The sequence below is a fragment of the Danio aesculapii genome, chromosome 5, assembly GCF_903798145.1.
Source record: "Danio aesculapii chromosome 5, fDanAes4.1, whole genome shotgun sequence".
NCBI classification, from domain to species: Eukaryota; Metazoa; Chordata; class Actinopteri; order Cypriniformes; family Danionidae; genus Danio; species Danio aesculapii.
The window spans coordinates 26,507,797-26,533,408 of NC_079439.1; the positions used below are offsets into that span (position 1 = coordinate 26,507,797).

The 25,612-nt window shown below is 34.8% G+C and overlaps 1 protein-coding gene across 2 annotated transcripts in view; it reads right to left on the bottom strand.

Moving 5' to 3' along the window:
* The window catches only part of abca2 (ATP-binding cassette, sub-family A (ABC1), member 2), a 128,311-nt gene that overhangs the window by 36,295 nt on the left and 66,404 nt on the right, over nucleotides 1–25,612 (bottom strand). The window contains exons 7-20 of one of the 2 annotated variants that reach the window (XM_056457756.1): nucleotides 22,208–22,381; nucleotides 21,882–22,103; nucleotides 18,825–19,177; nucleotides 18,577–18,736; nucleotides 17,257–17,385; nucleotides 14,930–15,097; nucleotides 11,812–11,908; nucleotides 10,010–10,183; nucleotides 8,323–8,425; nucleotides 5,342–5,456; nucleotides 5,032–5,222; nucleotides 2,702–2,852; nucleotides 2,039–2,243; nucleotides 1,790–1,948 (exon numbers count right to left, since the gene is read on the bottom strand). In XM_056457756.1, coding sequence (XP_056313731.1) covers nucleotides 1,790–1,948; nucleotides 2,039–2,243; nucleotides 2,702–2,852; nucleotides 5,032–5,222; nucleotides 5,342–5,456; nucleotides 8,323–8,425; nucleotides 10,010–10,183; nucleotides 11,812–11,908; nucleotides 14,930–15,097; nucleotides 17,257–17,385; nucleotides 18,577–18,736; nucleotides 18,825–19,177; nucleotides 21,882–22,103; nucleotides 22,208–22,381 — 2,401 coding nt within the window. Of the gene's footprint in view, nucleotides 1–1,789; nucleotides 1,949–2,038; nucleotides 2,244–2,701; nucleotides 2,853–5,031; nucleotides 5,223–5,341; nucleotides 5,457–8,322; nucleotides 8,426–10,009; nucleotides 10,184–11,811; nucleotides 11,909–14,929; nucleotides 15,098–17,256; nucleotides 17,386–18,576; nucleotides 18,737–18,824; nucleotides 19,178–21,881; nucleotides 22,104–22,207; nucleotides 22,385–25,612 lie in introns of both variants that reach the window. The other variant, XM_056457755.1, reaches the window with a different exon arrangement.

Here is a 25,612-nt window from a genome sequence, read left to right on the forward strand (position 1 = left end):
TCTGTCAGTCATTGCCAGTGCAAAGAATGTTGAATTCTTAGCTGCGAGAGACACGTCAGTTTTATCTTTCTTTGCATATAAAATGAAGGACACATATAGAGACGTTTCATGGAGTCTTCAAAATGGGACAGCTACTGTCAATCTATAATGATGCAATTGGTCTTTGAAGGATCCAGCCTTTGAATTAGGACACAGCTGTGGTCTTCACTGCCAGCAAAAACAACATCTGCTTTGGCGTGCCCTCAACCATTCATGTGGAGAAGAAGCATTTATTGTTGAGACAAATCATTTATTCTAGCACAACTTATATGCTTTCATGCAAACTCCTGTGACAATCACTGAAGTTGTGAAATTAATCTTACATCATATTTGCATTTTGTTTTGATGAGAACATTTGTGAATGCCTATAAATCAGCCATTATGGCTGCATTTACACTGCATGGTTAAGGTGACTCAATTTCGATTCTTTTCTCCCATGTGGTACAGATAGGCTATGGCCCATGTGCGTGTAAACTTGAAAAAATAAATCACATGGATTCCGATTTACTCAAAATCAGATTCAGGCCTTGTTCATATGTGGAAATTTATCCGATATAAATCATCATGGCTGTATCGTCGTCGTGTCTACAGTCTAAGCAGGTAGATCGGATTTCCCCTGTCATTAAGAGTCACGCATCATTAAAAACCATAGCAAGTGACGTCAAGTCTGATGCTTTTATTTTAGAACAGACTTCAGCAGAGTCTCAAACCTTAAATCTAATACACGAGGACTAAAAAAGCTTTTATATTGTCATATAGCACAAGTATTTAAGCATGTTAACAAGAGAAAGAGAGAGCACGCAACATCTGCTACGTAACAAACATAAACTATTTATAAACTGTCGCATACGTCACGTGCATAAACCACTCCATGGACATTACATTAAGATGTCTACTTGTTTAAAAGGGCCTAGATTAAAAGAAAATGAAAACTTTTCGGTCATAAAATATAGTAAAGCAACTTGTCAAATCGAATAAAAAAATGTTTACACTGTGAATACATTAAAAACAGGAATGGAGAAAAGGTAGCTTTTTTTTATCAGCTGTCAGTCAGCGCCCGCTCTTATTTTCCTGGTCATTGCACCTTTGCCGTGTGCTGTGTAAATGCAGACATTCGGATACGAGTCACTTTCAAAAGATGATGTAAGCAGGTCAGCAAATAATTTTTGTCTCTTTGCTCGGATACAGTCACAAAGTCAGAATTGACCATCAAGATCTGCAGTGTAAATGCAGCCTAAGACACACTCAAAAAATCTCCAACCACTAATCTATACACTTCTGATTGACCATTCTGTTCATCAGCTCAAAAGAAATGAATGTGATTGGTTCTTTTTTTAAATTACCACAAAAAATGGTAAAGTATTATCTAAAATATGTAATACAATCCTTTCTGTGCTACATTGTGTACATTTGCTGAGGATTGTACACAAGGTCAACTCGAGACCAATCACAACAGACTACGCCATTTGACCAATCAGAGCAGAGTAGGTTTGAAGAAAGCAGTAGTTTAGAGAGAACGGATCTTAAAATGAATCATTGAGAAATTAGGTGATATAAAATGAAGGTGTTTTTTGACTTTGAAAGCATTCAAACCCATTGTACAAATCCTTTAAAAGAAATTAGTAACATTTAAAACAACATAATGGGGCACTTTGTAAAATAATAGCTATATTTCAATATTTTTTAAAGATGAAGTTCTCTCAAAATCTCAGCATAACTAATCAAGAGTCAGATTACGTTCAAAGTGTACCTGAGCGTCTGTGCTCCATGGCACAAGCCTGGTCCTCCTCCATAACACTCAGCCTGGTGCCTCCACCCCACGGCCACTCCCACGTCTCTATGCGGCCACTACCTAACCAATAGGACTTCTGCAAGGGGAAATACCACGGCCGGGGCAGTCCATACATCCCTGGACAACAACAGATAAACCAAAATCAAGTACTAAAATAAAATAGGCACTGTTTCATTTCATGATAATGACTGTAGTGCCGCAGCTTACCTGGATGGACGGCTTCTATATACCAGGTCAACACACCGTATACAATGGCGTCAATAGTGAGCATGACCATAGACAGCAGTAGATTGAAGTCGTCACCCTCAACAGGTGACTGGTTGATAGTGCGCCACTGAATTCCCACCCCAGCCACTTCATACAGGGCAAAGTACTTGGATCCCAGACCGAACGCTGTGGTAGACATTAAAGACTGCATATACATAGAAAGAGTGAATCACAAATTACTGAAGAACATTACTGAAGATCCAAATATGAAACCAGTTAGAACACATTCAGTTAAGGTCATAAGTATTAGCCCTCCTGCAAATTAATTTTTCTTTTTTCAAATATTTCCCAAATGATGTTTAACAGAGCAAGGAATTTTTCACAGTATTCCCTATAATATTTTTTCTTCTGGAAAAAGTGTTATTTGTTTTATTTTGGCTAGAATTAAAGCAGTCTTTAATTTTTTTAAACCCTTTAAGGTCAATATTATTAGCCCTCTTAAGTAATATTTCTTTCTACTTCTCTACAGTTATTAAAACTATTATGTTTAGAAATGCATTTTAGAAATCTTTGTTAAACAGGAATTGGGAAAAAAATATATACAGGGGGGCTAATAATTCTGACTTTAACTGTATGTAGGAGATTGAAGAGAGGTCTTCATACCGCTATGCACTTCTCAAAGGCAGTGATCTTGTCGTGAGCCACCTCTTCTCTTATGGCCACATACATGTAGGGCACATAACTCAGAAAGTAGATGATTCCTCCACATGCCGAGGCCAGTTTGGCTTTAGAGTACAACACCGACACCAGGAAACTTTCAAAGAAGAAAGCAGAGAGAATAGCATTTACATGATTTGAAATGTTTTTCCTGCCAGCTATGATCACTGAATGAACAATGCTTTGTGTTTTAATCACAGCGAGCCACAAATGTCACTCTCCAAAAATGTCACCCTCTTTGCTCCTGAACATCTGATAAAGATGGCATGCAAGATAGAAAACACATTTCCAAGAGACCTGTGTGACATGCTCTTTAACAGTCTGCCTAGGAAACAAAGCCTTCATGATGCTCAACGTTGTTGTGATTACACCTTTGACAATGAGCGCTTACTGTACCAGGATCAAGGATTTAAGTGCATTTTCAAAAGCATTGGACATTTTTGACTCTTTAAAGACATCCAAGAATTGTTCTCTCTGAGTTTACATGTTCTCTAGCTTGCTTTATAACATACTGTGATATTATTTATAACAAATATTGTTGGCTCTTTGACAAATTGTTATGTTCTTTGACGACTTGCTTTGAATCATACATGTACTGTGGAAAAACTGTTAATCGTAAATTGCTTTGAATATACTGAATATTTACATACCGTATACGACAAACAAGTTCATCTTTTGAGCTAGGTAACTAGGTAACAGCACTGCATAATATAATTGTGCCTGCTGCAGTGATGGTACTGCAGCAAAGTTTCTTTATAGGCTCTAAATAAATAACTGAAAATCTTTTTTTACATTTTTGATTGAGATGCTAATGGTCTAATCCGATTCAATGACTTATGCTAAGCTAAGCTAAAAGTGCTCCCACTAGACCCAGAGATCAGGTAAATGGATTAAAAAAAATGGTAAACCTCAGCTCAGTTTAACTCTAGGGGTAACGTAAAACGGGTTTAGGGTTATTTCTCCAAAAAAGTGTTCCTTTAAAAAAGTGTTTCCTTAAAGTGTACCTTTAAGAAAATTTAGACCGAAAGCCCTGCATTGACCAAAACTCTCATCAGCAGAAAGAATCAAGAAGCTAGATTTGTTTTGAATGACAATGATTACATTAGTTCTGAAAAAAGCAAGTGTTTATAAATTGTTTGCTTATTAAATACCCATTGTAAATGCCAGACGTAAAGATTAATCCATGGGCGTAGAATTTGCATGAATGAAGGGGACATGGCAAACCAATTGAAACCGACTATTGAAATGTCCCCACCAATATTTTTATTTACTTTAAAAAATGTGCTATTAAAATTAACCTAGACATAAAGATAGGGTTAAATCACGTTCTATTCACATTCACGTCACATTTGCCCCCAAACACATGAACAATGTGACTGGCTGTACCTTTCCCTGCTGTCATGTGAGAGGCTGTAGCTATGTTCAGATACAAACAGCAGTAAAACTGCAGGAGAATTTTCCTGTGCAAGAATAAGGTGTGTGAGGTGGGTGACACATGCAAAGGAAGAGAAGATGCTGGCAGCAAAAAAAACAAAAGAAGTAGGACACAAGGAGGTTTTTTCAAAGAAAAGTATAAGTCACATAAACTCAAGTTTGCTACTGAATTTGTACATCATAATAATGGTAACAATAATTGTAGTGTTTTTCCCTGCTTTGACACAGTCTAACGTTAAAACAAGCTGATATAGTCTGTGTATCAGTGGTGAGGCTAAATAAGGGCCAGGTTGGCACTGGCCCACTCAAACTGAAGACTGGCACACCCAGACATAAATGTTTATTATGTAAAACCCAAAATAGAAAGCAGGTAATTGATGTAGGGCAAATTATGAATGAAATTTAATAAAAAACAAGAGATCTATTCCATGTGGTATCATTCATAGCTCCCCACCAATGTCAAGAGCAAATCTACACCCTCGGATTAATCTGATTCGTTTCTTATATTAAAAAAACTATGAACTGTAAAACCCAACATTCAACTTTATCAAATGAAATGAGTGTAGTTAACTTAAAATTTACTGAAAGTTAATTCTACTCATTTGAAAAGAGTTTTGAACTCAGTGTTGAGGGTAATGAGTTAATTGAATACCTCATTACTTTAACTTAAATGGAGTAAGTTCACAGAACTCATAAAGATTAGTTTTTGAACTTAAATGGTTTGCTGCAATCAGTTTCCTCAAACGGTTTGAGTTACCCTAACTTTTTGGGTTTTACAGTGTGTAAATGAAATAAAATAGACAGTGACGGAACTAAATATGACTTATTGCACACTTCAGTACCAGAACATGATGGTGGCGACAGCGTAGATTGTGAGGAAGAGCCAGATGATGAAGGGATCGCTGTGAAGGAGAACTTTCCCGTATTTCAGTATGGCAGTGAGGGCCGTCACGGAGATCGAAAGCTGCACGAAGCCTGTGATGAACCAGGCCACCCAGTGCACTGCGTTATTCAAGCCCATCATCTTCATTACCTGCGGAAAAACACTCTGCGTCAACCGCAGCACTGCTCTTGATCTCTTTCAAGTTTATAAGTGACCATGCTTCAGTTTCTCAGTGGAAGAAATCCATTCTCTTAAGTCTGCTCTCTCACCTCTTTCAGTCTTTGCTCTTTCTCTGCTACGATGTGCTGGATCATCATGGCCACGGAGTAGACCCAGGATATGACCATACACAGAGGCATCATGTGCTCGATAACAAAGAGGAAACTGACAATGGAAACACCTGTTATAACTCTATACCTCTACCAGCTGATACATCATCACTAGTATTGTATCTACAACAGCTACATATTAAACCTAGTAGTACTTCAGTAGTATTAACCATAGCTTGTGAGAGGGTCAAATAGTAGTGTCTTTATTAATCCCCTTCAGGAAACTGAATTGATAATAATATATATGCAAGTACACACATTTTTATCATGAATTGGTGGTTTGATTAAATAATAAAACAAAATTCAGCATGTAAAAATTGTATAATGCCACAGACTATTTATTTATTAAGTAAATGTTGCTCTTATGAACTTCAACTGAATTCAGCATTTAGTTTTTTAATTGAATTGTCATTATTGCTTGATGTAAAATGCTGAAAGATGTATTCAATTGGTCGACGTTGAAAACAAAAATTATTTAATGTTTCAAAAAAGTCTTCAAATAAATGTAATTATTTTGAGAACTTGAGAATATTTTTTGTGAAATAATTGCAGCCTTGAGATGCATAGGAGACTTCTTTTAAAAACAATATAAAAATTACGACATCATATTTTTGAATAATAGTGTAAAAAACAAGGTCACAATTTATTTTGATGGTCCGTTTGTTAAATTTAAATTACATAGAATCTACATGCCAATTAATTCTCATTAGATTATAAGTAGACCGTTACGTTGGGGTTAGGATTGGGGTCAGTGATAGTGTAAGTTGACATGTACTTGCAAAGTTTATTATAGTCAGTAAAATATCTATTTAGCAGCAGTATCAACAAATATTAAGCAGACAGTCTACTAATACTCAAATGGACCATCAAAATAAAGTGTTACAAAAAAAATAAATAAAATAAATAAATAAATAAATAAATTTTAAAAAATTAAAAAAATATATATAAATAAAATAAAGTACATAATAAAGTATGCTGATCAAATCATTATTAAACTGGTAAGTAACTTTCTAAGTCAATCTCTCTCTTTTTTATGTTGTATTGCTGTGTTTTTACTATAGTAATTGTAGTGTATTGAGTGTGAGATGAGATATGTATGTTTAGTGTTTTTCCTTATGGCGAACACAACAGTAATCTTGTAGTGTTTGCGCTGCTTTGGTTTTTTTCAGGGTTAATTATTGTGATATCCTGATTGCAACAGAGAAATACTGGTAAATGTCTGTAGACTGATGGCATTTTATGCCGTTCAGCCTAATGCAGAAGAATCATTCGAATATTAGCTATAAAATGATTATGCCATCGAACTGTTGGATGACCGCAATATCCCACTCAAGGCAGTGCAATATGGCTGTATATCGTCATATATGCCACATGCATATCGACATACTGCCATATCACACTGCTACTCATCTATATGACTGTACATATACATATACAGTTGAAGTCACATTTATTAGCCCCCTTTTAATTTTTTTCTTTTTTAATTATTTCCCAAATGATTTTTAACAGAGCAAGGATATTTTCACAGTATGTCTAATAATATTTTTTCTTCTGTACAAATTCTTGTTTGTTTTATTTCGGCTACAATAAAAGCAGTTTTTAATTTTTTAAGAACCATTTTAAGGTCAAAATTATTAGCCCCTTTAAGCTAATTTTTTTTTCTGATGGTCTACAGAACAAACTATCGTTATACAATAGCTTGCCTAATTACCCTAACCTGCCTAGTTAATCTAATTAACCTAGTTAAGCCTTTAAATGTCACTTTAAGCTGAATAGAAGTGTCTTGAAAAATATCTAGTCAAATATTATTTACTGTCATCATGGCAAAGATAAAATAAATCAGTTATTAGAAATGAGTTATTAAAACTATTATGTTTAGAAATGTGTTGAAAAAATCTGCTCTCTGTTAAATAGAAATTGGGGAAAAAATAAACTTCAACTGTATATGCATATACATACATTAACATTCAAAAATATGAGTTTGTAGCTTTTGTTTTTAAAATCAGTCGCCTGTATTATTTTTAGTAGTAGTAGTAATAACAAATGTTTGCTTTTTTTGATAACATTAATTTTAAAATCAAAGCAAACCTACAAATTTGCTTGCAGTGCTTATGGTTTTGCACCACGCTGTTATTTGCAAAAAAGTAAATAGCATGGAAGGTCATAACCCTAATATGTTCTTTCTAAATCACCTTGTTTTTAACAGTAGCAACACACACTTTTTTCCCCACATATGTTTGGTCTGAAGAATTGTTTAGAAGTAGATCAGAAGCATCGCACCATGAAATAAAGTGTTCTAAGATGAGTCTGTGATTGTCCTCTTCCCCCCTGAAGGAGACTGACTAATGCTGTGTCATCTGCAAATTTAATGTGGAGTGGAAGCGGAGCGGGAAGCTTGCGTGATTTCGCCGGGAGGAAGGTTTTATTTATTTATTTATTTTTAAATCTCAGCATCTGTGTTCTTTCTGGCTCTGAGATCATTCAGAAATGACTCACACGCATGCATAACACGCATTATGTAACACAATGCAATTGAACATCTAAAACACAGCTCATCAGTCAGATTTAAAGAAAAATTAAAGATATAGTTGACCCAAAAATTAATATTAACTCACTATTTACTCCCCCTGAAGTTGGTTTCAAACCATTATAAGTTTCTTTTTTTCCTGCTGAACACAAAAGAAGCTATTTTGAAGAACGCTGAAAACCTGTAACCACTGACTTACACAGAAGGATAAACAAATACTATGGAAGTCAATAGTTACAGGTTTTCCAGCTTTCTTCAAAAAATACTCACTTGTGTTTAACAGAAAAAGAAAACTTAAATTGGTTTGGAAATAGTAATGATGACAGAATTCCCAGTTTTGGGTGAACTATCCCTTTAATATACAAATGTGTAATAAAATGAAGCCCAAGCTCACTCGTCTCTGGTGTAGCATGGATAGGGAAACATCTGCACGTAATTTCCAGGCTCCACAACATCGTGGCCAACAAAGGTGTTGATGATTGCCCGCTCAATCATATCTAAAAGAGCAAGGAAGCATAAAAGTGTCACTACACTGTCAAGTAAACACAAGTAAATTTACACACATTGCACACAGAAAAAGCGTTGCCTTTTCCAAGCTTGTGAATACGTCCAGCTTCCAGAAATGCCAAACAAGCACTTTATTGACCGGCGCGCAAAGCTTTACATAACCAGGCACACTTTTTTACCAGAATAACTTTCACTTTGAATAAAACATCAACTTCATTCCACTTTTCCCATGCCAATTCTGCACTCTGCGGATGTTGTTTCAGAGAGAGCGATTTATTGCTCTGTCGACAGTTTTGAAAAGGAATTGTGCACTACTAACGCTTATGAATTGAGACTACCCCTCTCTAGATAAGAACTTAATCTTGTCTGACAATAAAATCAAATATTTAAAGTGATTACAGCAAACACAGCAATATATGTTTATGAATATTCTGTCCTATTGATGTTCGAAAGGAAAGAACAAAGCCCTGCAAAGGCCTTGTGTACACTTGCTATCAAGGTGTGTTTACTGTTCAATGCTGCTTAACACATCTGTGAATGTCTGAAATGTAAAATGTTTTGAGCTTGTCTGTCTTTACCCAAAAATTTTAATTCATTATTTACTGACCATTTCTTTCTTCTGTTGAGCATAAAACAAGATGATTTGAAAAATGTTGGAAACCTGTAGCCATTAACCATAGTATTTGTTTTTCCTACAATGGATGTCAGTAGTTACCGGTTTCCAAAATTCTTCAAAATATCTTCTTTTGCATTCATTAGAAAAAAAATAAGCTTAGAAAGGTTTGGAACTTCTTGACGGTGAGTAAATAGTGAGTAAATGTTTATTTATTGGTGAATTGACTCTTTAACATGGACAAATATGTTAAAACTGTACTTTTTGCAAACTGAACTCATTCTTAAACATTAAGGGATTTATTTTAAAGCGACATTTTGCTGTCTGAGAGCATAAGTTTCATTTGAAAGCAAAAAAAAGAGGGAAAAAGTAAAATGTTCTCCAGCCAGCCTTGATTCTAACACAATTCAAAGGCGGTTTTGTGGATATCAGAGCAGAAATGAAAGCTGCTGCTCTCTGTACCATTTCCCAAGGTCTCATTTCAAACTCACATGTGTGAGCTTATTTCACAATATTCATTCATTCATTTTCCTACGGCTTAGTCCCTTTATTCATCAGGGGTCGCCACAGCGGAATGAACCGGTAACTATTCCAGCATATGTTTTACACAGTAAATGCCATTCCAGCTGCAACCCAGTACTGGGAAATATCCATACACACTCATTCACACACATGACCCAGCAGGGACTCGAACTATCGACCTTGCTGTGAGGCGACAGTGCTAACCACTGAGGCACCGTGTCGCCCCTATTTCACAACATTAGACTGAAAAATCAGAATAAGCCTGAACATACAGAACAGACCCTCCTCTCAAATGAATCAGGTACGTTGTTGAAAGTAAATAGACTAAAATGCCAGTTAAAATGCCTTAAATGTGCCTCTTTCATCTACTTGTGTTTTGGTCGATCAACATCTTGATATGAGGTGTAAATAGAGCCTTCTGTAAGTCTTCTTTTCATACCTTGGATCCACACAAAGCCATAAAGGAAGTAGAATTTGCCGCCCGTGTTTGGCCCTGGGCGCCAATAAGCTCTTCGGATTTCATTGGTTTTCTCGGTAAAGCTCGAGTTCTGTCGAATTTTATACATAACATGGGGTGGAAGGGATCCATCTTTATTGGTCTGGAAAATTACACCTAGAGAGAAAAAGCACAGGTTAAAAGATATGGCTACTGGCTAAATTTAACAAGGTATGACTAAGGGCTAAATGAATCATGAAAATGTAGTTTTAATGGGAAATGGATGGGTCAGTCTCGCAATGCTTGTTAACAAAATGGCTGAGTCATATTTCAACCCAAAATCAGAACAAAATTATGAATCTACACTGCCTGGCCAAAAAGAGTGCATGATTGGATCTTTTTTCTTACTTGAATGCAAACAGTCACACTTTTTTTGTTTTGGGCAAGACAAGTGTATAATTTTCACTAAGAAAATGCATTAAGGATTTGTGTATTGTGGTATTTTCAACAAAGATTCATACTACCATAATATGGGTTTCTTGTAGCATTAAAACAATTGAGTCCAAAAAAATAAAAATGAGTTCAAGTGACATTAATTGTTTGTGTAAACTTTGTATACTTTCGCGTGACCAAGAGTCTGCATTTTAAACATTAAAATAGCGTCACACACACACACACACACACACACACGCACACGCACACGCACACACACACACAAAAAAAATTATGTCCACTTAGAAAAACAGAGATGCCGCTTGCTGTCATGTCCGCTTCAGCAATATTTAGCTATGATGCATGTCTGCATTTTATATATTTATCGTTGCATTTATTTATTTATTGTAAATAATTGATTGTTATTGCCAGTACTGTAAGAGGATCTATGTATTGTACATTGTTCATACTGTATTTTCTGTTATTTTAAAATACTACTACTACTACTACTACTACTAATAATAATAATAATAACAATAATAATAATAATAATAATAAACTTTAATGAAATGCTTAATATTAACCTGAAGTTTCTATTACTGTATTAAAACTAAGGTAAAGGAATCAGATCTTTAGTGGTTTAAATTAATATGATGAATTGGTGTTATACTGTTATTCCACACTCACTGTACATATACCGTTCTTCAACATTTGAAAAATATAAATGACAATAACTTTTGATACATTTTTAATACTGACACTGAAAAATGTTATCTCCTTACAATTGAGAAGCTGTTGTTGTCTATCTTCAAGTAAAATAAAAATATATAATATAATATTCTCAATCCAAATGAAAAAAATCTTATTGCTCAAAATAAAAAATGAAAATATTTGAAAATATTTGAAAATAATTGAAAACATGGACTCATATGGTTCTTCATCTCAAGGCCTCAATTTATAAACTAATTCACCAATTTTGAATACATTGTTCAGAGATTTTGTTATACGTTTTTAAAGGTGTAATTTGATAGGAAATATTATAATCCAAGAAACAATGATCCAAAACAAAAAAAAATAAATACTAAAAAGCCTTTATTCAGCTTTATTTTATATTAAATAACATTTTAACAGTGTTAGTGTATATTACTGTTAATATACTGTTCCTGTATATCACAACTAAAGTTAACCTTTAAAAATATAAATTAGTAAATGCTGAGATTAAAATTAGCTGTAGAAGAATTGTTTGTTTTTTAATCTAACTAATGATTAACCTCTTACTTATATTACTTTTAATTTGTGAATGTAATATGACATGACTATTTTCTGGAGATGTTTCATTTTGATCACTGGAGAACTAGTAATTATTGACTTACTTGCGAAGACTGAGACGTTGTCGTGGTAGGCCTGGTTCAGTGTGTAATTGACAATGCTCTCTTCGTCCGGGAAGCCCCTGAAGATATCCACGCTGACCTGAGACACACAGATTCAGATACAGTTTTATTATATATTTTTCATAAATTATGTATTTTAAGTACTTATGTTAAAGAGATATAAGAAACATATAAAAACACGTCATAAATGCAAATTGATTTGATGCCAATTTACTTGATGTTAAAAGGACATCAAATTGACAGCAACACTGGCATAAAAAAAAGTCAAAAATCGATTATACAGGACTGTCATGTAATCGATTTTTGACATGTTTTTTGACATCAATGTTAGATTTTGTTTACTTAGTCAAGGTAGTTTGCATGCATTTTAGGGATACAAAATTTAGTGTAACACATAAAATGACTTTTGCTGCTTGTTCAAACTACTTATTTAAAATGAGTTGAAACAACACAGTTCATTTTGTGTGTGTGTGTGTGTGGGGGGGGGGGGGTTGTTTTTTCAACTGAATTGTTTTATGATCAATCCACTCAAATTTGTAAAAGTTATTGTTAACTAAATCGGTTTGTGTTGGAACATTTTTTTACAGTGAAATTTGTAATTGAAGTTTTCAGATGAATTTGAGAAGGCATTTCTTATATTACAATACTTTTTGCGTCATTGTTTTGGGAGTCAAAAGTAATCAATTGATAGATGTCAAATGAATGTAAAGGTTTAGATTTTAAATCTTTTTTGACATCAATGTCCATTTGATGTAGTTTTGACATGAAGGTGCCCACTGTGAAAAGAACTGTTGACTTGCATTATAAAAAGCACTAAAAACCAAAATTTCAGCTAGAAATCATCCTTAATGAGCTACTAAAGTCACTTATGTCTTGGATTGACTGAGGGTAAATATTATTTTATTTTATTCATTTTTTTGTGATGCATCAAAAGGGCACCTTTTTTTTTTTTTACCCCTTTTACAAGATGTAAGATACAACTTTGGTGTCTCCACAATGTGTCTGTAAAGTTTCAGCTCTAAATACCCATCAGATTATTTATTATATAGTGTAGAGGACAATGTAGCTGTTTTTGTAGCCTGTGGCTTTAAATCCAAATGAGCCACATCTCCCCACCCACCGCTCCAACGTGCGTGTCTGCTTCTAATGCGTTACGTCAGATCAGGGGCGAATTGGCTATCTGGCAATTCTGGCAAATGCCAGAAGGGCCGGACCATTTTTTAAATATAGGCCGGTCAGTTTTTTTATTTTAATATGTATTGTTTTTACATGCAGGCAGCTTTTATCTCTTGCAAGATGTGAATATTATGATGATGATAAAAATCATAGTTAAGCATTTTATAATTATAGTTATAATAGGCCCAATCGGCAATGGCCGGCTGGTTTTGAGAGGGGCGATACAATCAGAGGTTACGCGGGCATAATCAAAATCTGCCAAGAATGTCAAACAAACAGTAAGTGCAACACAAGCTAATTGTCAGAGATGGACTGTTAAAAAAAGAAAAGGCAGTGCCGAAAATCTCCAAGAATGCAAAAAAGGGCTCTAAAATTAGATGCTGCCAAATGCATAAAATTAACTGAAATATTCTCGATTCGGCTGCTGCATCGGAGGACAATAGGGTGGTAGAGTTGGTAAGAAGTAAACAGAAAATATACTTCTAAGTCATTGTACTAAAACATACTAAGTAATTTTGCCACCATTCACACTACTTCTCACAGTTTTTGACAGTAACCTACACTATGTTTAACAGTTGTAAGCTCAGCGTAGAACTCATGTACATTTTAAAATGTCATTATCAGCAGATAACATGGGATTTAGGGTATACAGACTGCTGTATGCTGCTACTGTACTAGCAATATAGTCTAACATGCAAAAGATCCTATAGCTATAGCCATAGTTCTGTAGGCATTTGTAGTGAACTCTGAATACATAGCTAGTCTTTAAAGTAAAACTATAAATACATGCATAGGTTACAGTATGTAATTAATCCTTAGGTAGGGGTATAGAGAATGACATCAGTGCAGAGAATGACATATCTAGTTATTTGTGAAAAGTATGCTGAAGTGTTGCTAGTGCTGCATGTCCATTTGTGTGTAAAGGTGTGTGTGAGTGTGTGTGATACATCATTCACAGGTTACTCCTAACATAGGTAATAGCAGACAAACGGCATAAACAGGCAGCACATGGACTCTACAAGATTCACAGATAATTTTTTTATTTAGTTTTTACTGTATGTATAAATTAGTTTTAAACGGGTTGTTTTTGTTCCAGTCACATACATTAAATGTTTAAATATCTATTACATATGGTACTGCTTATATTATTTTACCATCTGTACACCAATATAAGCAGTGAATGTGCGTGCAGCGTGTCTGTGGGTGGGGCTGTGTTGGTGTGATAATGTGGGCTGGTGCAGCTACAGTGCCAGACTGAATTTTTGTCCCAGTCCGCCCCTGCGTCAGATAAACAGCAGTCAGTGATAGAGACAGACACGGGTGATGCTGAAATGAGGTAAAAAATACCAGGTAAGTTTGTTTGATGTATTTGTGGTGGAGTCTATTCAAGACTTTCTTTCTGAAACGACGAGACGCACACAAATGCCGTTTGCAGTAAACACACACACGGCCATGGTAATTATAGCAGTTAAGAGGCAATTTTACTGTCTTTATTACAAACATGTCGGTTTTAAAACGTTTTAAACTTATACATCTAACTATTGAGGTGCAGTTGATCACAGAGAGTTATAACATATGTTTTAATTACATTTTCTTTGCAAAAAAGTTATGTGCACATATTTTTACATGTTATTGTGGAGACATGCCACCTGTAAATCAATTCGGTAGATGGGCAAACCACACTCCTACGTCATGTTGCGGTGGGCCTCAAAATCACTGTGATTTGGATCCTATTTTAAAGTCAGGAAATTAAAAAAAGAGACTTGTTGTGTTTATATCACTCCAATATGACAGTGGACACACTATACATACACACAGTTCTGTCCAAACAGCTTCCAAAAGTTGATTTTGATCATAGGCCCTCTTTAAATCAGTAGACTCAAACTCAAAACACAATTCACTTCAAGCAAACCGTTCCTCTGACCTTTGACATGAAGTTAGTCCATCCACAAGCAGCATTATCAATGGTGTGCAGCTGCTCCAGTAAGGTGGTTGTGTTTGGCAGGGTGAAGTTCTCCTCCAGCAGACTGTTCATCAGCTCACTGTCTGACACATTCAGCAGCTCATGGTGTCTCTTCAGGTCAGCAATAAACTACAACACAGGAAGTATGTGCTCAGATTTGTTCTTCGACTGGTGAGAGACTACCTTTCATAATAACAGCAGCTTCCTAATAACCAGGGCCGACCCTGTACATTTGGGGGTCCTAAGCAGAAAAAATTTGGGGCCCTACCTTGCTTTTAAATAGTGGAGTATTGCTGTTGCAAATCAGCCCACAATGATTATATTGCTTATTAGATACAATCAATGAAAATTATTCTTCTACTTAATATCTGTCAGAATTATTTGAACATTTTAAAATTGCACTGTTTTTGTTAACGAGCAGCTTCAAAACTGAAGAATTAAACAGTCTTTAATAAAAGGACCAGTGATTCCTATTTTGCGTCCAGTGTTTAAAACATAGTCTAAACAGATTGATGATTCTATAAAAGATTCTAGGTTGAGTTTTTTTTTTTATTATTTATTTATTTTATTAAATTTTTTATAAATTCCAAAAGCAAAAACCCTGCATTCCTGCAATGAAACGATACTGTACAATAATTAGCCAAAAGTAAAAATGCATTACTTTCTATTATAATTTCTTTATACTAATAATAAAATATACATTCTGAGCTCATTAAAAAATGTAAAAATAATAAAAAAACTATTAACATTAATGCATCATTAACATTGATGTAAAGATTGAATGTGCTTGATGAAGAATGCATTCAACTATTATACACATTCAATGCATGAATCACTTGCATATGAAGAATAAATGTTTAATTATAGTGTAAACAAAGATTTTTATGGAGTAAATAAACAAATATTTAGCAAATTGTTCCCATGACCACATCATGGGATCATGAAATGAATGAACATCAATGTCATATAAGGAAAATCTGAATTTGGGAACAGGGAGAATAGGCACTTTATAGAGGCATTTGTACTAATTCAGAACTGTAGGGAGCTGATGTAAAACATTACAAGTTTTGAATTATTAATATTATTTTAATTGGTTAAATACAGAATATTTGTTGCTGCTGTTTTTATTCTAAAAGAGCTCATTACCAATGACCACATGCATTAAACCAAAAACTCTTGGGCCCCGTTTACACTAATACGTTTTAAAACAGCATTTTAGAATGAAAATGATCCACGTCCACATTGGCATTTCAGCTAGTGTTTCTAAAAAGATCTCTGTCCCCACTATACCGGTGAAAATGCACATGACGTGACCACGCACACACTCTGGCATGCACTACAGCATATGTGGATGTCTGAGCTCCAGGCAGTCAGCGGGTGCTTTGAGCACACCTCCCCGGGTGAGAGTAGCACACGTGGAACAGTTCATCAAGGATCTTCCGCTGGATTTCATCTCACTATAGTTGTCAAACATGATATTTAATTCATCTTGTCTCTCTAATGGTCTTTTGAATCTATTACTTGTTTGTTTTGTTTACTGAAAAGATAAGTTAATATATTAATTTATGCAACCACGTACACCAATTCTGCATATTGACTGATTGCTTGCCTTTATTTCCTATATCGTTTAAACGTCCTGTACGTTATACTTTTATAATGGCCATTATTGATTATTAAAATTGCTATTCAGCAAAGGGTGTGTTTTTTTAAAATATTTTTTAAAGAAAATGAAAGGAGCCAGTTATGTTATAGGCTCCATCTTGTTATAAATATGCATACAGTGAAGATGACGCTCATATAAATATGTAGCTACACAATGCCTCAACATTTTTAGTGTTTGTTAAGTTAATATCAAAATAGACAGTTCCTTATATCATGTTTTCATTTTATTGTTAATATAGTGAAACAACGTAGCCAGGGTAATGTGAATAACATAAGTATAGTACGCTGTTTTTAATTGACATGCCCTCAGGAGTTTGTTTTCCATATCAAACTTGTGAAGTCGGAATTTAAGGAAAGGGTGCAAGACTGAAATTTGTGCAATTAATATTGAGGAAAAAGCCACAATCAGATGTTTTCAGATGTGTCCGTTTTCCCCCATCCACACTGACACGGAGCAGCAATGTTTTCAGACAAAAACAGCCTCTTCAGCGTTTTCAAAAAGCTCTATTTTCAGCGCTCAAAAACTCCAGGGTAGTGTGGACGGAAGGTGTAACCATAACAAAACGTATGCGTTTTAAAACTCAAACGTCTTAGTGTAAACGGAGAGAAGAAAGAAAGGGTGTTACCTGCTGGAGCCACATCAGGTGATTTTGCAATTTACCCTCCTCTAAAAAGGCCCTTAATTCAGCAGAGATGTTGAGCCACACACGGGCATAGTGAGTCACATTTCCCACAAAAGCAAAGGTCTCATTGGCCTAAACAGAACAAACAATATAATTTTTAAAATTTCCAAAAATCCAATGATTTTCTCTTTAATTGAAACATTAATTGAATTGTATTACATTCATTAATTTTAAACATTAATTGAATAAAATAACAAGTGAAAAAAAAATTTAATGCCATTTGGATTCAGAAAAAAGCTAATCAGCATTAAAATAAAAACATTTTGCACACTCAATTGCAACATAAAAAAATTGTCAATTTACTAAACATTTTTTAAATATTTACAGGCTTAAAGGGATAGTTCACCTAAAAATTCTGTCATCATTTACTCTTCCTTTCACTTGTTCAAAACCTTTTTTTTCTGTTGAAAACAAGAGAATATATTTTGAAGAAAGCTGGAAACCTGTAACCACTGAATTACCATTCAGTTGTGTTTTTTAATACTTTGGAAGTCAGTGGTTACAAGCTTTCAACTATCTGCAAAATATGTTCTTTTGTGATCAACAAAAGAAAGAAACTTATAAAAATATATCACTACTAGTGGTTAGGAAACAGTGAGTAAATGTTCAGGTAACACTTTATTTTGATGGTCCCTATTGCACATTTTGTTGACTAAATGTTGCATTGTGACTCCATGCCAATTACTTCTCATTTGAGTATTAGTAGACTGTCTGCTTAATATCTGCTGACACTGCTCCTTCAAGACATTTAACTGACTATAAGAAACTTTGCAAATACATGTTAACCCTAACCCCAACCTAACAGTCTACTTATAATCTATTGAGAATTATTTGGCATGTAGATGCAATGTAACTTAAATTCAGCAAAATGCGTTAAAGGGACTATCAAATTAAAGTGATACCAATGTTAATTTTTGGGTGAACGATGCCCTTAAAACACCTTAATGCTGGAACAATATCATTGACATCACTTTTGCCAGCTGATGAACTTTAAAATCACTAACAGCCAATCAGAATCCAAACCTTTTTAATGAGAACTTAAGCATTAATATTAAACATAACAATATCACATGTTGGTGTTGATCTACAGTAGACAACATTTGAGGTGAATCAAAATATAATAATTTTTATCATCCCAAAACAAAAACGAGGGTTGAGCAATAGATCTAGGACAGTATTGATGAAAGGTTTTGATCCACTTCACATTTTGACAACTGGAGCTATCATTTTTGGTGTTAGAAAGCTTTTAGAGTCTAGACTTGCCTTTTGTATGACCTTGTCCACCTCTGAGTCAATGGGAGAGTAGAGGATTTTGGGATTTGTAGTCATGAGATGAACTAGTAATCCTAAATTTCTCTGTTCTTTGCTGGTGAAGCCCAGAGAACTCATATTTCCCTGTTTCAGAGCTTCTGGTTCAAAAATCCTGATGACACAAACAAGAGTTATAAAAATAATAACACAAAAACATCACATTTCACATTCAAAAAGCAAACACACTGATACACACTCACCTGTTATTCCCACAAAGAATGGGTTGAAGTCCTGCCCACAGCTGAACAAATGCAGAAAACTGTGATTTGGGGTTTTCAGCCTCAGCCTCGTTCTCAGCAGCTCCTTCTCCCTCCTCCACAGAACTGTCAGTTGTATTGGGACCCCATGTGGTAGTGTTGGAGCTCCAGGAGGTGGTATTGGCCTGAGGAGGAGGTTGGTGACCCGCACAGGCCCCTTTTGGCAGCAGTCTGGCCAGACCTGACAGTAGATCCACGTCCCTCAGCAGCCGCTCCACATCAGCCAGGTTCTTCAGCAGAGCCCCGAGACGGGACTGATCCAGCAGACCAGACATATTAGACTGCTCAAGACGCAACTGGAGGAAGTAATGTAAGAGAAAAGGAGAGAGGAGAAAGTAATAAGCACTGTAAATATGGATGTTAAGGTGTTTCTACAACTACTATATGGACACTTTTGGCTTTGAAGAGTTAATAGTAAAATAATTTAAAAAATCAGTATATGGAAACAGGCATACCGTGAGCCTCAGACACCACTTTTTTCTTATTGTCATGTAAATTTCACAAGTATAAAACCCCAATGGGTCAATCACAGGAAAAAAACAAACTGTGATGAGACTCACGGGCCATCCCCTCCGCATTTGCATGCATGCCTACTTTAGGTCATTCATCCAGACCTGATGAGCAGCTACATCATCAAGAGAACACGACTCATATGCAGCTCTGAGATCATAAAAAAAGCTCTGAAATCATTAATATGCATGCCTCAGGCTGTGTTTGATAAGCAAAACGTTTTATACTGATACAACAGTGATAATTTTCCTCCCTTAGTTATTTTAAGCATAAATTTTACTTATTATGTATGTAGACTTTTAATTTGAAAATGCGAGCCCTAAATTGTTTACTGTGTGCTCGAGGCATTTATTTATTAATCTCCACTCCGAAGAGGCATTAAGGTACGGTTAGTTACATCTTTTTGTTAATGTATGGTGTTTATTGTGAATATTGATGCGTACATGTTTCAACAAACACATGTAGACTGCTGAATCATGTCAAATCGCTCAGCTCAACTGTCATCTGTTCATGCAGAGGTTGATATTAATTCTTGGCTGTGTTTTCTTTGAAAATACAAAATAAGTTAACGTGTTCTGTGTTCAGTGTACATCATGTTCTGTGTGTGTGTGTGTGTGTGTGTGTGTGTGTGTGTGTGCGTGTGTGTGTGTGTGTGTGTGTGCGTGTGTGTGTGAAACTGTAAGAGCAGCAGGTCATGAACCATATATGGTCAATCATGGACGTTCTGATACCATATATGGTCAATCATGGACGTTCTGATTATATATATATATATATATATATATATATATATATATATATATATATATATATATATATATATATATATATACGTATATATACTGTATATATATATACGTATATATTTATATACGTATATATATATATATATATATATATATATACATATATATGTATGTATACATATATATGTATGTATACATATATATGTATGTATACATATATATGTATGTATATATATATATATATATGTATGTGTATGTATATATATATATATATATATATATATATATATATATATATATATATATATATATATATATATATCAGTGCCTTTGATTTGCACTGATTACTTTTTTAAAGCAGGTAAATACAGTAATTGTTCTTTTTTATGAAAAAATGAAATCTTTTATCGCTTATTAGATTATGAAATATTATCACTCAATGTTCAAGTTAATAAGCATTATTGATTAAGACACTATTTGGTACAGCACATACTGTACAGCCATACAGTAACAGCACTACTAAACATCCGCAATATTGCTGCAACCAAAACGAATCAAGATTTTGGGGTCATTTGTGCTGTGTTGAGGTAAATTTGATAATGCTTTTATACTATCGAATGCCTTTTTTACTACCTGATGGTTGCAGTACAATAATATCACCTCATTACACCCATTATATGATTTATTTTCCTAAATATAGTCATTTCCAGTGCTATGAAACAATATGAATACACCATCCATACTCTCCATTTTCGATTTATCCCATAAATATTTAATTCTCATATTTTTCTTCCAAAATCTTCTTTCAAGACTGTTTTTGCATGGATACTTAAAACATATTTTTCTCTACTTATTCATTTTAATTGCAGTGATTACTTTTTCTAACTTTTTATTACTTATTAGATTATGATATTTTATCACTCAATGTTCAAGTTAATGAACCTTATTGATTAAGACCCTTTTTGGTACAGCACATACTGTATAACCATACAGTGCTACAGCACTATTTAACATCCACAATATTGCTGCAACCAAAACGAATCAAGATTTTGGGGTCATTCATGGTGTGTTAAGGGCAATTTAATAATGCTTTTATACTTTGAAATGCCTTTTAAAATATTTTTATGGTTGCAGTACAATGTCACCTCATTACACCCATTATATTATTTATTTTCCTAAAATAATGGCAATTCCACTCCATAGTCATTCCAGTGTCATTTCCATTTGCTAAATTCTTTATTGTGTTTAATAGGACACTGAGGAGGATGTTATGGAGGTGGAAATTACATTTTACAACAATACAACAATGGAATAAATGACTGCCTACAATAACTATCCACCAACAGTCAAATTAGAAATTAGGTGTACATGTGCACACCTTTTCGACTGTGTACTTGCCTATTTGTCTCTACATACTGTATGTGTGTAAAGTGTTTTTTTTGTTGTTTTTTTTTACGTATTTTCTTTTACATATTTATTGTTTTACGTATTTATTGTCAACATTGTTAATAGTATATTGTTTTGTTGTCTGTATTTTGCACTGTCTAACGCCAGCACCTAAGCTTTTCACTCGTCATAGCACACATGCTGCTGATCATGTGACAATAAAAGGGATTTGATTTGAATTTGACTGATTTGTGTCCAACTAACATTTAACAAACAAGAACATTTAGCAAAATTGAACAAAATTACAGTACAGTTGGAAATGTCTGCTTAAGAAGTGTTGTTCTTGCACATACTGTACCTGATCAAAGACTCTTTGTGTGTCAATCTGATCTCTCAATTCTTCACTCAACTGTCCGAACAGCTCCGCTCTCTGCCCCGCCCCTAAACCACAAACAGTCGTGCGGTAAGCCTGTAAAACCGCCTGTTGTTTCTCAGGGACCAGTAGGATTTTGCCTATCTCACTGTTCCCTCCTTCCCCACAGGTAAGGCTTTCAAGCACTGCACCAGTCAACAGAACTCCCTGAAAAAATACAAGAGGTCAATTTGTCAGCCATGGTATCTGTGTCTGAACTGAAGTATATGATTTGAGTGAAATGAACTGTTGGAGTCTAGTGTCAGACTGACCTCAATCTCACGCAGTGCTTGAGGATCAAATTTTTGACCTCCTACTCCGCCAGCGATGCCCAACGCCTGGGAGAAGACTTTGAGAAGAGCTTGACGATGAGCAGCTTTAGTGGGGTCTCTCAATGCCTTCTGAATCAGACCCCCGTCCAGACTGTGCCAGCCTCCAAGTAATTGCTTCTGAGCATAAATAAGGATAGACTGAAATGTCATGTCATGTTTATTTTTTGTATATTCACAAAAGTCCTGTCTAGACTTGACCCACCCCTGGCACTATCTTCGGGCTGGGCCAGGCCGGGCCATGATCAAGCAATCGTGTGTGTGTTTGTTTTTTTGTTTGTTTTTTTTACAAGTCATTACTTGATTAGCCTAACTGGGTGAAAAACTATGCCATAATTAAAAATATTATACAAATATTTGAAAAAATTGCTACTTTATATCGTCATTCAATGTGTTTTGGTCATAATCAATGCACTGTCACATTAATTGAGCATAAGCAGTGCGGAAAAAATAGACCCAGAGCATTATTCATTAAGATAAATCTAAACTAATTTCTGCAGCTCAAACAACCCAGAATTGTAGTTGTGAGCATCTGTTATAACAGCCCGCGGCAGGTATTAAAAAATAGTTGGGTTTAAATTGGGCTCTGGCTCATAATTACAGTTAATGTGTCAGACGGAGTCAGGCTCGGACATAAGGTGCACGGGCTCAGATATGGTAGGTTTTTAGATTTTTGAGCCTGATCAAAGCTCTAGTGCTGTCACAAGTAATAGCTGGAGTCCCCAACAGACTCACTAGAGGACACTCTAGATATATGTACTTTACACTCCACCAAGACTACACTTCCCATCATGTATTATACTAATCAACCATCTACAGCTGTTATCAACCTGGGCACTGATTACACTGACACAGCTGCAGGACATTACCCACATGCTATTTAAGCACCACACTCACACATCTTCATTGTTGCAGATTGTATTATGTTTCATGTCATGAACTTTAGTCAAGTGTTTCGTGTTTTCCTGTTTTTGCCCGGTCTGTTCTGATTCTGGACTGTTCTTTGCTTTATGATTATTTGCCGCCAGGTGCAACCTTTGCCTGTTTGTTGGATTTACCATATTTGGATTACCTTTACATTGTTGTTTTGCTAACTGTTTGACCCATGCCTGCTGACCATTATTTACAAATAAAAGCTGCATGTGGATCTCTAATTCCAAGCCTTGTCATTACACAACCATTTGAAAATTCCCTGTATCTCTGGATTTCCATTTTAAAGTTTTGTGTTCGAGTACAATTATTCTCTTTTTTTTTAATCCATGACATTTCTGCCAAATGCAAAATAACAACCCTGTCATCTATTGAAATTTTAGTTTGAATAAAATATCAAAATGGTGGTATGTTTTCAGACATGATTGTACTCCTTTTAACACAACACAATACCAGTTTTTAACTTCAGAAGTGTTAGGAAATCAATATTTGGTGCAATTACCCTGATTTTCAATTATAACAAATTAAAAAGATTGTATTCTGACCAATTATCATTTTCTAAATTAAAAAAACTCTACATGTCAGTATTTTTTATTTCAAGCATATTTTAATAAAAAAATGGCACCTTTACCTATCAATCCTTTACAGATTAAAATAAATATTAATATTTTACTTGAACCCATATCTAATAAACCCTAGTAATCCAGTGAAACCTATTGAAAATAACCTTTTTAACAATTATTTTCATTTTTACTATACAAATATGCACATTATTATTATTACTACTTTTTTAACAATTATGAGTTTTTTTAACAAGTGTGGGTACAATAATATGCAAATAAAACTTAAATTGGCTGGGCATATTTTGTGCATTTCAAGAAGAAAAAACCCCAATAAAAAATCCCCACATACAGGAAGGGGATTTTTTTCCCTCATTTCAGTAATCTGCCACATGCCACTGATCCACAGTAAGATGACAGCTACTGACTCTAAACTAGAGTATCAATTTCAACACCCCATCATTAGCTAAAACCCATTTTTATGGCTATCAAAATTAATGTGTTAATGTGACTGTGCTTAACAAATCAACTCTAACGGCTGTAAACACAGCCAATGATTTACAGTCAAGAGAGAGTAAATATTATATTAAAGAGACGCTGTCTGCTTGTTTGCGATGTCTAGGCCTGGGACACAGACAGGTGATTTCTCAGGACACATCTGTCAAGTGGTAGGTATATTATGTGTGGTATTCAAAAAAAGTTGCTTACAGCAGCTCAGCGAGTATGAAATATGAATGAGACAGGCACTGCAGCGGCTCTGGCACTGCGTTAAGTCTGTAAAGTTTGAGACAGTTATACTATTATCCAAATGTTGCAGACTTGCATTCCTGTCAGTGTGGTATTTTAACTTTCTGTGCATTTTTATGGCGTTTAAGAAATATAAAATCAGCATTAGTCATTTTTAAACAGCCTTTACTTTCATATTTATAAAATTAGCAGGTGCTTTTTTGCAAAATGTGCTTCGAGGGATAAATAACATTAATGAATGTTAAAAAGAGAGAGTTAAATTTTTGGAAAGATAAAAATATGAGAAAGAAAAAGGCACTGCTGCATTTATATATTGTACATTAACATTCATTTATTCATTTTCTTTTCGGCTTAGTCCCTTTATTAATCCGGGGTCGCCATAGCAGAATGAACCGCCAACTTATCCAGCACGTCACAGCGGATGCCCTTCCAGTCGCAACCCATCTCTGGGAAACGTCCTTACACACTCACTCACACACATACACTATGGACAATTTAGCCTTCCCAATTCACCTATAGCGCATGTCTTTGGACTTGTTGGGGAAACCGGAGCACCCAGAGGAAACCCACGCAATCACTGGAAGAACATGCAAACTCCACACAGAAACGCCAACTGACCCAGCCAAGGCTCGAACCAGCGACCTTCTTGCTGTCAGGCGACAGCACTACCTACTGGGCCACTGCGTCGCCCTGTATATTAACATGTTGTGTTTAATTTATGAATGAATGAAGGAACAAATTAATGAATAAACTGTTATATATTAATATATAAATTCATTAACATTCAAAAGTTGGTAAAGTTGTGGTTGCTTAAATGCATAATGTTCATGATAAGGATGTATTTATCTATAATATATATAGAACCCCTGATTAATAAAGGGACTAAGCCGAATTTATCAAAAAATATATATAAATAAACATTTCCTAATACAATAATATAAATACATTTAAAAATAAATTTATAAATACATTTTTCCTGGAGTGGGAATCAGGATCCCTTGATATATTAATAGAAAGAGAAAGATTGAATTCGTTTGAAAAGAAAAAAGAAAATAGAAAATATTCACTCCTAGATTTTTATCAACAAATTCCCACATGCTCCATACGTTTT